Source organism: Ornithorhynchus anatinus, chromosome 3, assembly GCF_004115215.2.
Source record: "Ornithorhynchus anatinus isolate Pmale09 chromosome 3, mOrnAna1.pri.v4, whole genome shotgun sequence".
In the NCBI taxonomy this organism is placed as follows: domain Eukaryota; kingdom Metazoa; phylum Chordata; class Mammalia; order Monotremata; family Ornithorhynchidae; genus Ornithorhynchus; species Ornithorhynchus anatinus.
Genome location: NC_041730.1, coordinates 4,349,428 through 4,364,075, shown reverse-complemented (window position 1 = coordinate 4,364,075; position 14,648 = coordinate 4,349,428). Strand labels below are relative to the sequence as shown.

The 14,648-nt window shown below is 67.0% G+C and overlaps 1 protein-coding gene across 3 annotated transcripts in view; it reads left to right on the top strand.

Annotated features, from left to right (window-relative positions):
- The window catches only part of PTDSS2 (phosphatidylserine synthase 2), a 38,802-nt gene that overhangs the window by 6,668 nt on the left and 17,486 nt on the right, over positions 1-14,648 (top strand). The window contains exons 2-4 of one of the 3 annotated variants that reach the window (XM_029060786.2): positions 278-379; positions 7,560-7,642; positions 10,923-10,990. In XM_029060786.2, coding sequence (XP_028916619.1) covers positions 278-379; positions 7,560-7,642; positions 10,923-10,990 — 253 coding nt within the window. Of the gene's footprint in view, positions 1-277; positions 380-7,559; positions 7,643-10,922; positions 10,991-14,648 lie in introns of those variants that run through there. The other 2 variants (XM_029060787.2, XM_029060788.1) reach the window with 2 other exon arrangements.

The following is a 14,648-nucleotide window of genomic DNA, read 5'->3' as shown; positions in this document are numbered from 1 at the left end:
CCTGTGAGCCCTACTTGGGGATCTCCCCCCGGCGCTTAGAACAGTGCTCGGCACGTCGTAAGCGCTTAAATACCGACGTTATCGTCAGTCCCGTCGATGTCGGTCCCCTCCTCGTCAGGGGCGGGGAAGGCGCCTGCTAAATCCGTTGCCTCGTTCCTCTCCGGGGACCCGGTCAAGTGTCCCGCGCATAGTAGGCGCCCGGCGGACGCCGTGGATCGGTCGATTGATCGACGGGTGGGTGGATCGGCCGTGACGGGATTATCCCGGTGTCTCGCAGGCGGGCCCACACCCTGACGGTCCTCTTCATCCTGACGTGCACCTTGGGCTACGTGACGCTGTTGGAAGAGACGCCCCGGAACACCGCCTACAACACCAAAAGGTAACCCCCACCCCCCCGGGCCGAGCCGGGCACTCCAAGCGCTCCGCGCGGTGCTCCGCGCATAGTAAGCGCTCAATAGATGCGACTGAATGGACAGCCGCCGCCGGGCCCGGCGGTCGGGAGGATCTGGGTTCTGATCCTGACTTGCCCGCTTGTCTGCCGGGTGACCTTGGGACGGTCACTTATAACGTATAATAACGACGGCGTTTGATAAGCGCTCGCCGTAGGCCGTGCACTGCTCGTTCGTTCATTCAGTAGGCTTGATTGAGCGCGGAGCGCTGTGCTGAGCGCTCGGGGGGTCCAGTTCGGCACCCGATAGAGGCCGGCCCCGCCCGGCAGCGGGCTCCCGGTCTAGGAGGGGGGAGACGACGAAACAAGTAGGCAGGCGTCAGTTGCGTCGAAATAGATAAGTGGAATTATAATAACTACGGTATTTAAGCGCGTCCTATGTGCGGAACGCTGTTCTGAGCGCTGGGGGGAGATACGGGGTCATCAGATTGTCCCACGAGGGGCTCACGTTTTTGAATCCCCATTTTTCCAGATGAGGTCACTGAGGCCCGGAGCAGCGACGCGACTCGCCCGGGGTCACAGAGCGGACAAGTGGCGGGGTCCGGGATTAGAACCCGCGACCTCTGCCTCCCCGGCCCGGGCTCTCTCTCCACTGAGCCACGCTGCTTAGGGAGAGACGCGTCATTAATGGAGTAATAAATACGTACAGATATACACAAGTGCTGTGGGGCGGGGAGGAGGAGCGGAGGCGGAGGGGGGCCGAGTTCGAGAAGGCCTCCTGGAGGAGGGGCGCTCTCCGAAGGGCTCCTTGTTCTGAGCTCTGGGGTCGGTACGGGGTAACCCGGTTGCCCCCCGGGAGGCTCCCGCTCCCGTTTGCCAGATGAGGCAACTGAGGCACAGAGAAGCGACTGGCCCCCAGTCACGAAGCAGCGTGACCTCGCGGATATAGCACTGTATTTACTGAGCGTGTCTCTCTGTTCTTCTGCGATCCTCTCCCAAGTGTTTAATCCCGGTGCTTTGCACGCAGTAAGCGCTCGATGAAGACACCCGAGCGAATGAACGAATAGTATAGAACGAGAGCAGTGCGGCCTAGCGGCCGGGGCCCGGGAGTCGGGAGGACCCGGGCTCTAATCCTGGCCGCGCCGCTCGGCTGCTGGGCGACCTTGGGCGAGTCATTTCTAATACGCATTGAGAGCGGTGTGGCCTAGCGGAGGGAGCCCGGGCCCGGACCGAGCGCCTGGGAGGGGACGATACAACAGTAGTGATACAGGGAAGCGGCTTGGCTCGGCGGCAAGGGCCCGGGCTTGGGAGTCAGGGGTCAGGGGTTCGAATCCCGGCTCTGCCACTCGGCGGCTGGGTGACCGTTGGGCGAGTCACTTCGCGTCTCTGGGCCTCGGCGACCTCATCTATAAAATGGGGGCGAAGACGGCGAGCCTCCCGTGGGACAACCCGACGACCCTGTACTAATAATAATAATAACGTTGCCGTCTCTTAAGCGCTTACTAGGTGCGGAGCACCGTTCTAAGCGCTGGGGGAGATCCAGGGTCGTCGGGTCGTCCCACGTGAGGCTCGCCGTCTTCATCCCCATTTTCAGATGAGGGACCCGAGGCCCAGCGAAGCGACTCGCCCACAGTCGCACCGCTGACGAGTGGCGGAGCCGGGATTCGAACCCATGACCTCTGACTCCCACGCCCGGGCTCTTCCCACTGAGCCCCGCCACCCCGCCGGGGGGGTCGGGAGGTTCCGTCGGCAGCGGGCGTCTCCGGAGAGCCTCGGAAGGATCCGTCCCCGAGTAGTTTCGGGGGCCGGGCGGGGAGGGGGGCGGCTCCATTGTCCTTTGAGTATCGTTCCGGTAAACAAGGGCTCCGTGCAGTCGATCCGGAACGGCCGCCTCCCCCCCCCCCGCGTTTCCCGGATTCCGGACCCGAGCTCGGAGCCGTGGGCTCGGGTTAGGGATGCGAGACCGTCCCCGGCTACCGGGCCGGCCCTCGCCCGCTTTTGAGATCCGTTTTTTCGCGGCGGCGACGATGGTGTGCATTAAGCGCTTACTACGTGCCGGGCGCTGTGCGAAACGCCGGGGTAGAGACGGGGTCGTCGGGCGGTCCCCCGTGGGGCTCGCGGTCTTCATCCCCCTTCTCCGGAGGAGGGAACCGAGGCCCGGGGAAGTGAAACGACTCGCCCGAAGTCGCCCGGCTGCCAGGCGGCGGAGCCGGGATTCGAACCCGCGCCCTCGGACTCCCCAGCCCGGGCTCTCGCCCCCGAGCCGCGCTGCTGCTTCAGTGGGTCAGACGCTGTTCTGAGCGCTGGGGTAGACGCAGGTGAATCCCCCCTCTGGACGGTAAGGCCTCTGCGGGCAGGGAACGCGTCCGTCCGTCGTCCCGTCGTCCTCTCCCGGTCGCTTAGTCCGGCGCCCGGCACGCGGTCGGCGCCGAATAAACGGGGCCGCCCGAGGCGGTTCGACGGGGACCCCCAAAGTGATACCGGACTCGGGGTCGTCTTTAGGCGACAGCTCGGCACGGAAGGAGGCAAGCGGCGTGGCTCGGTGGAAGGAGCCCGGGCCTTGGGAATCCGAGGTCATGGGTTCGAATGCCAGCTCTGCCACCTGTCAGCTGGGTGACCTCGGGCGAGTCGCTTTGCTTCTCCGTGCCTCAGTTCCCTCCTCCGTCAAGTGGGGTTGGAGACTGTGAGCCCCACGTGGGACGACCCGATGACCCCGTATCTCCCCCAGCGCTTAGAACGGGGCTTGGCACGTAGTGAGCGCTTAACAGATAGCAACGTCGTCATTCACCCGACCTCTGAACTCCCGAGCCCCTTCCGCCCTGGCGGGCGGCGTCAGGGAGGTCGGCAAAGAGATGTTTCCCTTCGGGATGTCACCGGGGTGGAGCGGGCGAGCCTCCGAAGACTGTGGGCCCCGGGGGCGGAAGGGACCGCGTCCAACCTGAACGGCTCCTGTCCCCCTCGGCGTTTAGAGCAGCGCCTGGTACCTGGTAAGCGCCGAACAGATACCGCTACTGTGTCACGTTGAGTTGGTGTGGGTGTTTTCTGTTTTACGGTACCGGTTAAGCGCTCACTAGGCACCGCTCTGAGCACCGGGGTAGATGCACGGTAATCATTCGTGCATTCGCTTGTATTCATTGAGCGCCCGCTATGTGCAGAGCGCTGTACTGAGCGCTTGGAGTGGATGATTCGGCAACAGAGACGATCCCTGCCCATTGACGGGCTCACGGTCTAATCAGGTCGGACGGGGTCCCTGGCCCACGTGGGGCGCTCAGTCTTAATACCCGTTTTACAGACGAGGGAACCGAGGCCCAGAGAAGAATAATGATGACGGTGGTCTTCGTCAAGCGCTTGCTATGTGCCAAGCACTGTCGTGAGCCCCGGGGTAGGTACGAGGTCATCGGGTTGTCCCACGTGGGGTTCTTCGTCCCCATTTTGCAGAGGAGGGAACCGAGACCCGAAGAAGAATGTGCCGAGCACTGTCCTAAGCGCCGGGGTAAACACGGGGTGATCAGGGGGTCCCACGTGGGGCTCACGGTCTTCGTCCCCACTTTACAGAGGCGGGAACCGAGGCCCAGAGAATGATGATAATGCTGGTGGTATTCGTTAAGCGCTTACTGTGTGCCAAGCACCGTTCTAAGCACTGGGGTAGATACAGGGTTGTCCCCCGTGGGGCTCACGGTCTTCATCCCCATTTTACAGAAGAGGGAACTGAGGCCCGGAGAAGGGAAGCGACTCGCCCAGGGTCACCCAGCAGGCGAAGGGCAGAGCGGGGATTGGAACCCGGGTCCCTCCGACTGTCGGGCCCCGGCTCCGTCCACCGGGCCGAGGTTTAGCGAGAACTGATGGATCGGTGGTACTTTCTGAGTGCTTCCTGTGTGCAGACCACCGTACTGAGTGCTTGGGCGAGTCCGTGTAACCACGTAACAGAGTTGGTGGACGCGTTCCCTGCCCCCAGCGAGCCGACGGTCTAGAGAGGGGGACAGACGGGAATAGAAATGAGTACATAATTCATTCGGTCGTTCACTAGTATTTATTGAGCGCTTCCTAGGTGCAGAGCACTGTACTAAGCGCTCGCAACGAACAGATCGGCAACAGATAGAGACGGTCCCCGCCCTCTGACGGGCCGACGGTCTAATCGGGGGGGGACGAGAACGGTAGCGATAGATAGACTCGAGGGGATGACCGTCTCAAGACAGTAGCCGATAAATAATAATAGCGTTGGTACCTGTTGAGCGCTTACGAGGCGCCGAGCCCCGTTCTAAGCGCCGGGGGAGATCCGGGGTCATCGGGTGGACCCCCGTGAGGCTCCCGGTCAATCCCCGTTTTACATGAGTGACAGAGAGGGACAGACGCGGGGTGGGGCTGGAAGCGGGGGGTGGGTAAAGGGGAGCGAGCCGGGGCGACGCGGAAGGGAGCGGGGGCTCGGGCAGGGAGGGCCTCCGGGAGGAGGCGGGCCTGCAGTGAGGCTTTGAACGGGGGGGGGGCGGGGGGGAGTCAACGTCTGTGGGATTCGAGGAGGGAGGGCCCCCCCTCCGCCCTCCGCCCTCCGCTTCCCTCCCTTCCCCTCAGCTAAGCCCCCTTTCCCTCTGCTCCTCCCCCCTCCCTTCCCCTCAGCGCTCCGCTCGTCTGGATACGTTTTTATTACCCTATTTATTTGGTTAATAATAATGTCGGTGTTCGTTAAGCGCTCACTGTGTGCCCGGCACCGTTCCAAGCGCCGGGGGAGACCCAGGGTCATCAGGTCGTCCCCCGTGGGGCTCCCAGTCTTCATCCCCGTTCTTCCGGATGAGGGACCCGAGGCCCGGAGCGGCGAAGTGACTCGCCCGCGGTCACAGAGCTGGCCGGTGGCGGAGCCGGGACTCGAACCCGCGACCTCCGGCTCCGAAGCCCGTGCACGGTGAGCGCTCGGCAGATACGACCGAATGAACGAAAGTGGTGGCGTCGGGACGAGAACCCGGCCCGGGCTCTAACCGCTAATAATAACGATGTCGGTATCCGTTAAGCGCTTACTACGAGCAGAGCACCGTTCTAAGCGCCGGGGGAGATCCGGGATCGTCGGGCCGTCCCCCGTGGGGCTCCCGGTCTTCGTCCCCATCCTACGGATGAGGGAACCGAGGCCCGGAGAAGTGAAGTGACCCGCCCAGTCACACGGCGGCCGGGCGGCCGGGCGGGGATTCGAACTCACGACCCCGGACCCCAAAGCCCGGGCTCTTCCCGCCGAGCCGCGCCGCTCCGCCGGACGCCGCTGCTTCCGTCCCTCCGACCCCGTCGTCCCGTCCCGTGAGCGGCCCCCGGCGGGTGGCTACCGATTAGCCGGCCCGGCCTGCCGGAGGGCTTACTGGTACGTGACGCCCGCCTTTCGTTTCCGCCCCGTGAGCCGGGCGCGGGGTCGCCGGGGGCCCAGATGTCCCGGGCCCCGGGCCCCGGCCCCCGGGACCTCGAACGCCGATCGTCATTTAACCGCGGCCCCGTTTTGGACTCCCGGCGTCCGGCCGGCCCCCCGTCCGTGGCTCGGTCTCTCAGCCCCGCCTCCCCCCCCCCCCCCCCCCCCCCGATAAGCGCCGTGGCATCTCTTGATCCCTCACTGCGCGGCGACGACGACGATGATGTCGGTATTAAGCGCTCACTCCGGGCAGGGCGCCGTCCTAAGCGCTGGGCTAGATCCGGGGTCGTCGGGCCGTCCCCCGGTTGATCCCCGTTTTCCGGTCGAGGGAACCGGGGCCCGGAGGAGTGACCGGCCCGCGGTCGCGCGGCTGCCGAGCGGCGGGGCCGGCGTCCGAACCCCTGACCGTACGCGTCGGGCGCGACGCCGGGGCGGATGCGGGCGAGTCAGCGGGACGCCGTCGCCGACCCACGCGGGGCTCACGGTCTGAGCGGGAGGGGGAACTGAGGCACGGAGAAGGGAAGCGACTCGCCCGAGGTCGCACGGCAGGCACTTGGCAGGGTCGCGGGGGGCGGGGGAGAGAACCCGGGTCCTCCGACCCCCGGGCCCGGGCTCTACCCCCTGGGCTACGCTGCCTCTCTCATACCCCCTCGGCCGCTTCGCTGCCCGCTGCCTCGGTCTCCTCACCTGCAGAGTGGGGTTTCGACCCCCGTTCTCCCTCCGGCTTAGTCTGCGAGCCCCCACGTGGGACCCGACCGTCTCGGAGATCCACCTCAGCGCTTAGTAGAGCGCTCGGCCCGCATCCTCGGTGGTATTTGAGAAGCAGCGTGGCGCAGTGGAAAGAGCAGGGGCTCGGGGGGGGCGGAGGTCACGGCTTCGAATCCCGGCTCTGCCACTCGTCAGCCGTGGGACTGTCACTTCACTTCTCTGTGCCTCAGTTCCCTCATCTGGAAAACGGGGATGAAGACCGGGAGCCTCACGGGGGACCGCCCGATGACCCCGTATCTCCCCCGGCGCTTAGAACGCTGCTCCGCGCGTAGCGAGCGCTTAATAAATACCGACGTCATTATCGTCATCGCTATCGTAGCGCTGTTTACGCGCGGAGCGGTCGCCCGATCTTGGACCCACCTCGGCCAGCGCTTGGAACGGCGTTCTGCGCATAGTAAGCACTTAGCAGATACCAACGTTCTTACTGTTGGAGTGCTCGGCGCGTGTCCTCGGGGGCGACGTTTGGGTGCCGTTTATGTGCGGAGCGGTCGGTCGGCTGTATTTATCGAGCGCTTACTGTGTGCGGAGCAGTATGTGCTGAGCGCTTTTCGTGTGCAGAGCGTCCTGCTGGTGGCAGGGAGAGTGCAGCCTAACGATAAACGGATGTATTTCCTGCCCGCGAGGAGCTTGCCGTGTAAGAGCAGGAGACGGGCACCGAGGGGAATAAATGAAATGACAGACGCGGACGTAATGATAGCAACGTTGGTATCCGTTAAGCGCCCGCTGGGTGCCGAGCACCGGCCCAAGCGCCGGGGGAGATGCGGGGTCATCGGGCCGTCCCCCGTGGGGCTCCCGGTCTTCGGCCCCATTCTCCAGGCGAGGCCACCGAGGCCCAGAGAAGGGAAGCGACTCGCCCACGGTCACCCGGCCGCCGGCCGGCGGAGCCGGCGTTCGAACCCGGGACCTCCGACTCCCGAGCCCGGGCTCTCTCCGCCGCGCCGCGCCGCTCCCCTCTCGATGGGTCGATGGAGTGAGTGCAGCGAGTGCGGTTCTGAGGACTTGTTCGTTCTCTCTCGCCAGGGGGATCGTGGCCAGCATTTTGGTTTTCTTGTGCTTCGGAGTCACCCAGGCGAAAGACGGGCCGTTCTCCCGACCTCACCCAGGTAATTTGGTCGCGCCGCTTCTCTCCGCCTCCCCCGGGTCGGGTCCCGCCCCGGCCCCCTCTCCAAGCGCTCGGTGCGGTGCTCTGCGCACCGTGAGCGCTCAGTAAATACCGTTGAGTGAATGAATGCCCCGGGCTCGGCCCGTCCGCCCTATTTACCGAGCGCTCACCGGGCGCGGAGCCCTGGACCGAGCGCTTGGGCGAGTGCGGCGACGGACAGACGCCTTCCCCGCCCGCGACGGGCCGGTCCAGAGGCACGGTGGCGTTCGTTAGGCGCCTACTACGTGTCGGGCACCGTTCTAAGCGCCGGGGTCGATCCGGGATCGTCGGGCGGGACCCGGCCCCCGGCCCGCCCGGGGCTCACGGTCCTCGTTTCCGCCGTAGAGGAGCAGCGTGGCCTAGCGGGTAGAGCCCGGGCCTGGGAGTCGGGAGGCCGTGGGTTCCGATCCCGGCTCCGCCGCCTGTCAGCCGCGTGACCTCGGGCAAGTCGCTTCGCCTCTCCGGGCCTCGGTTCCCTCGTCTGTCAAACGGGGACGAAGACCGGGAGCCCTCCGTGGGACGACCTCATCACCTTCTGTGTCGTCGTCGTCCCCCCCCCCCCGCCCCCCCGGCGCTTAGAACGGTGCCCTGCACGTAGTAAGCGCTTAACGGATACCGACGTTATTAACGGAGACCGTCGTCATTATTATCATCGTCATTATTATTCCCCGAGTGAACCCTCACCCCCCCTCCTCCCTCCGTCCGGACGGTGAGCCGGTTTGTTTCCGAAGCCTCTGGGGTCGGCCCGGGCCTCCCGTCCCCCTCCGGGGATTCTGGGAGATGTCGGGCCGGGGTTGGACGGGGCCTCCCCCGCCTCAAGGGATTCCTGGGAGACGTTCATCTCCGGGCCTTCCGTAGTTGGCCCCGGGCCTCCCCCGCCTCAAGGGGCTCCTTGAGGGGGATATTGGTTTCCAGGGCTGCCGCGGTTGGGCCGGGCCTCCCCCGCCTCCAGGGATTCTGGGAGATGGTCTGTAGTTGGCCCCCCCCCCCCCCCCCACCGGGCCCCTCCAGGGATCCTGGGAGACGTCGGTCTGGGGGCGGGGGGCTGCCGCCGCTTGGACCGGTCCTCCCGTCCGCCCCCGGGGATTCTGGGAGGCGTCGGCCCGGGCCTCCCCCGCCTCGAGGGATTCCGGGAGATGTGGGTTTCCAGGGCCGCCGCGGTCGGGCCGGGCCTCCCCTCCGCCTCCGGGGATGCTGGGAGATGTCGGGGCTGGGGTGGGCCCGGGCCTTCCCCGGTCTCCGGGGATTCTGGGAGGTGTCGGTTTCCAGGGCCGCCGCCGCGGTGGGACCGGTCCTCCCCTCCGCCTCCGGGGATTCTGGGGGATGTGGGGCCGGGTCGGCCGGGGCCTCCCGTCCGTCCGCGGCCTCCCGTCCGTCCGCCTCGGGGGACTCCGGGAGCCGTCGGGCTCCGGGCCTCCCGTCCGCCTCCGGGGACGGTGGGGGACGCCGGCCCTCGGCCGGGCGGGGGAGGCCGGTCCGTGTCGGAGAGGGGCCTCTTGCCGCCTCCGCCGCCGCCTGCGGACGACGGGCTCGCGCCCGCCCCTCTGCCGCCTTGGGAGGGCCCCGGCCGGACTCGCCCCGGAGGCCTCCCCGGAACCGGGAACCCGGTTCGCGGAGCCCCCGCCCCCCTCCTCCCGCCGAGGATCCTGACCGGCTGGGGCCGATGAATAATAACAACAGCGGTACCCGTTAAGCGCTCGGTAGGTGCCGGGCGCCGTCCTAGGCGCCGGGGCAGGTACGGGGTCACCGGGCTGGACGGGGTCCCCGTCCCACGTGGGCCTCGCCGTCTTCCAGATGAGGGAACCGAGGCGCGGTGAAGCGAAGGGACTCGCCCGAGATCACGCGGCAGACGCCCGGCGGAGCCGAGATCGGAACCCGGGTCCCCCGAGGCCCGGGCTCTTGCCCCCGGGCCGTGCCGCCTCTTGGGGCTTTAGCGAGAATTAATGCTTCGGTGGTGGTTTTTGAGCGCTTGATGTGTGCAGAGCGCCGTGGTGATCGTGACGCTGGTATCCGTTAAGCGCTTACTCTGGCCGAGCACCGTTCCAAGCGCCGGGGGAGATACGGGGTCGTCGGGTCGGCCCCCGTGGGCCCGCGGTCTTCGTCCCCATTCGACGGATGAGGCCGGCGGTCGGCGGCCCCGGGTTCTAATGCCGGCCCTGCCACTCGTCTGCCGGGTGACCTCGGGCCCGTCGTCCCGCTTCTCCGGGCCTCAGTTCCCCCGCCTGGAAGATGGAGATTGAGACCGCGAGCCCCGCGTGGGACGGCGTCCCGCTCGATTTGCCCAAACCCTCCCTCCCCCTCCCAGCGCTTAGTCCGGCGCCCGGCCCGGACTAAGCGCTCGCCCGACACCGCCGTTATTCCGATCCCGGCCCTGCCGCTCGTCCGCCTGCTGACCCGGGGCGAGTCGCTTCACTGGCTCGGTGGAAAGAGCCCGGGCTTGGCAGTCAGAGGGCACGGGTTCGAATCCCGGCCCCGCCACTCGCCGGCCGTGGGCCTGCGAGCGAGTCAGTTCACTTCTCTGTGCCTCCGTGACCTCCTCCGTCCAATGGGGATGGAGACCGGGAGCCTCACGTGGGCCGACCCGACGACCCGGTGTCTCCCCCAGCGCGTAGAACGGTGCACGTAATAATGTTGGTATTTATTAAGCGCTTACTACGTGCAGAGCACCGTTGTAAGCGCTGGGGGAGATACGGGGTCGTCGGGTCGGCCCACGTGAGGCTCCCGGTCTCCATCCCCGTTTGACGGAGGAGCCGACCGAGGCCCGGGGAAGCGAAGTGACCCGCCCGCGGCCGCACGGCCGACGAGTGGCGGAGCTGGGATTCGGACCCGTGCCCTCTGGCTCCCAAGCCCGTGCTCTTTCCACTGAGCCACGCTGCTTCCCTACCGAGTCAGCGCTTAACAGATACCAACGTTATCGTCGTCACTGAGGCAAGTCAGGGCCGGCCCCTCGGAGGAGAGGGATTAAACGGCCGGGCCCTGACCCTCCGTCGCCGAACCGTCCATCCCAAGCGCTCGGGACGGCGCTCTGCCCGTGTGGTAAGCGCTCAATAACCGCGACCGAGGGAACGAAGGATCCCCCGGCCGCCCTCTCCGTCCCGCCGGCCTGGCCCCTCTGCCCCGTCGAGGGGTCTCGGGGAGGGTCGCCCCGGCCCGGGCTGCTCCCGCCTCGCCGGCCCCGCGCGGCCCCGGCCCCCCGCGCCTCCGCCCCCGCTAACCCTGTGCCACCGTCTGTGTCTCCGTAGCCTACTGGAGGTTTTGGCTCTGTGTCAGTGTTGTCTACGAGCTCTTCCTCATCTTCATCCTCTTCCAGGTAAGGAGGTCCTCCCTCTCTGCCCCTCCGTCCTCCGCGCTCGCCCACGGGCTCTCCCTCTCTCTCTCTCTCTCTGTCTCTCTCTCTGTCTCTCTATCTCCTTCTCTCCCTCAGACAGCGTGGCTTCGCTTCATCCCGATGACCCCGTCGCGATCCTCCCCTTCCCCGCCCCCCGCCCCCCCGCGGGGAGGCGGTCCCCCGCCCGGCTCCCACGAGCCCCCCGCGGCCGAGCGGCCGGTCGTCGGGCAGCGCGGCCGGGGGCCGGGGGTCGGGGGCTTCGATCCCGGCCCCGCCGCTCGTCCGCCGCGTGACCTCGGGCCGGTCGCCCCGCTGCTCCGGGCCTCCGGTCCCTCACGTGGAGCCGTGGAGACCGTGAGCCCCGCGTGGGACGGGGACTGGGTCCGGCTAGATCTGCTTGTCCCCACCCCGGCACGTGGCGGCGCGGCTCAGCGGGAAGAACCCGGGCTTGGGAGTCGGGGGCCGTGGGTTCTGATCCCGCCTCGGCCCCTTGTCTGCTCGCCACCTCGGGCCGGTCGCCTCGCTTCTCTGGGCCTCGGTTCCTTCCTCTGCCAAATGGAGACTAAGACGGCGGGTCCCGTGTGGAACAACCCGATGACCCTGTACCTATCCCAGCGCGCGCTTGACGGTCGTCGTCGTTATTGAACGCCCTCATAACCCCGGTTAGGCACCGTCCCCGCCCACCGTCTGGCGCGGGAGACGGACGAGGAAAGCGATTCCCGCCCGCTCATTCGGGGGTGTTCTCCGAGCGCTCACCGTGCGCAGAGCACCGTACGGAGCGCCGGGGAGAGGCCGGTCTAACAAAACACGGGCACGTTCCCTGCCGGCAACGAGCTGGCGGTCTCGGGGTTGCGGGGCTGACGACGGCGGGGTCCGGGAGCGGGGTGACACGGAGCGGGCCGGCTTGATCGGAGAATTCTCCGGAGGGCCGCCCCGCCCGATCGATCCCCTTAGCTCGTGTCTCCCCGGTGCCCGGGGAGGTGCTTAGCACACGGCGAGTGCTTAACAGATGCCTCGGTTTGTCGTCGCCGCGCTCAGAATCGGATTCGTTTTCTGCCCCCTCCCCGTTTGGAGGAAGCCCACGGACTAAAGTCCCCGTTGCTCTTCGTCTATGCGGAAGCGAGGCGATCGGCTCGGACCCCTCCCCGCTTGCTGCGCGACCTCGGGCGGGTCCCCCGCCGCTCCGTTCGGTCGTATTTCCTGAGCACTTACCGCGTGCGGGGCACCGGGGAGGAGACGCTCCCTGCCCGCAGTGATCTTACCGTCTAGAGGGGGGGACGGGCATCGGCGGAAATCAATAACGGGATGGGTCCCCTCGGGCGCTTGGCCGGAGGCTGTTCACGGCGGGCCACCCGAAGCCCCTTCTGAGGCGTCTTGGACACCCCCCCGCCGGCGTCGTGAAATGGCCGCCGTGCTTTCGGTCCGAAGCGGGGGCCGGGCCTCGAAGGAGAAGCGGCGGGTCCCGGCGGAACGGGCACGGGACGGACCGTCGGGCGGTGTGACCTTGGGCCCTTCGCTTCCCCGGGCCTCGCTTTCCTTCGCTGTAAAATGGGGACGAGGTCGCTGTCGTCGTCGTCGTCGTCCCCCCCCCCACGCGCCCCTTAGGCTGCAGCCCCCAAGTAATAATAACGTCGGTATTTGTTAGGCGCTTACAATGCGCAGAGCGCTGTTCTAAGCGCCGGGGTAGACACAGGGCGATCGGGTCGTCCCACGTGGGGCTCACGGTCGTAATCGCCGGTTTACAGATGAGGTAGCTGAGGCACGGAGAAGTGAAGCGACTCGCCCGCGGTCACCCGGCTGACACGTGGCAGAGCTGGGATTCGAACTCATGGCCTCTGACTCCAAAGCCCGGGCTCTTGCCACCGAGCCACGCTGCCGTGTCCCACCTTGCCGTCGATACAGGGCGGCCCAGAGTCAGAGCTTAATCGATACCGCGTGGAGGAGAAGAAGAGATACGAGTAGCAGCCACAGCGGGGATGGGAGTAAGAGAGTACTGTAATCATAACATCGGAGGATATCTTGTGCCGGGCACCGTACTAAGCGCCGGGGCGGATGCGGGCGAATCGGGCCGGACGCGGTCCCCGTCCCACGTGGGGCTCGCGGTCTCCGTCCCCGTTAGACCCGATGAGGTCCCTGAGGCCCAGAGGAGTGAAGCGACTTGGCCAGGGACACGCGGCAGGCGAGTGGCCCGGGCTCTCTCCGCCAGGCCGCCTCGGTTCCGAACACGGGCGGCGCCCGTCACGCGTCTCGGCCCCGGGACGGATGCGGGAGGATGACGTGGGACCCCGGCCCCGTCTCCCACGGGGCCCTCGGAGATGTTGGCTCCGTTTCGCGGAGGAGGAGGAGGAGGCGGCGGGCCCGGAGAGGTGAAGCGTCTCGCCCGAGGCCGCTCAGCGGGTCCGCGGCGGAGCCGGGATCGGAACCCGGGCGTTCCCGTCCCCCGGGGCCCGTAAGCCCGTCGATGGGCGGGGACGGTCCCTACCTGTTGCCGAGTTGTCCGTTCCGAGCGCTTAGTACCGTGCACGTGGTAAGAGCCCGGTAATTACGATCGAACGAACGAACGAAGGTCCGGCGGGACACGCGGCCCGGCGGAAAGAGCTCCGGAACGCGAGTCCGGGGAGCCGCCGGGGCGGGCCGAGGGCCGAGGGCCCGAGCCGGGACGGGGGGGACGGGGACCAGGGAGGCCGGTGGCGGTCGGGGCCGCTCTGCTTGACCTCCGTTGGTTCCGGCGCCTGAGGTGGGAAGGGCAAGGCGGGCCCGGGGAGACGCCCGGCGGGTCCCCCCCCCCCCCCAGATCCCCGCCTCCCGGGCTGCTGGCCTGTGCCCCGGGGTCACCGGTCTCTTCCCCCGCGGGCGGCTCTGCGGGAGCCGCCGCCCACCGCAGACTCGTTCCTCCCAGCCGGTATCGATGGAGCGCTTCCTCCGCGGAGAGCGCCGTACCGAGCGCCTGCCGGAGGACCGCGGAACGGTAACGGGAAGCAGCGGGGCTCAGCGGCGAGGGCCCCGGCTTGGGAGTCAGAGGACGTGGGTTCTCATCCCGGCTCCGCCGCTTGTCGGCCGGGGGATCTTGGGCGAGTCGCTTGACTTCTCTGTGCCCCGGTGACCGCCTCTGGAAAATGGGGATGGAGACCGGGGGCCCCACGCGGGACGACCTGATGACCGGGTATCCACCTCAGCGCTCGGAACAGTGCTTGGCACGTAGTAAGCGCTTAACAGATATCGTTATTATTATTAAACTTACCCATTCCCAGCCCCCAACAGAGTCCGTTAGCCGGGGATGACCTGTCCTTCGGGGATAAGGTTCAGGACACCCGTTCCCCTGGAACGAGCCAGTAATAATAGAGGAGTAATGATGATAAATAACAACGTCGCTGTTCCTTAAGCGCTTACCATGCGCAGAGCGCTGTTCTAAGCGCCGGGGGAGATCCAGGGTCATCGGGTTGGCCCCCCCCCCCGGTGAGGCTCGCAGTTAATCCCCGTTTTACAGACGAGGGAACTGAGGCCCAGAGAAGTGAAGCGACTCGCCCACGGTCACCCAGCTGCCGAGCGGCAGAGCCGGCATTCGAACCCGTGACCTCTGACTCCCGAGCCCGGGCTCTTTCCACTGAACCGCGCTGCTTCTCTTAGCAGCGTAGCAGCG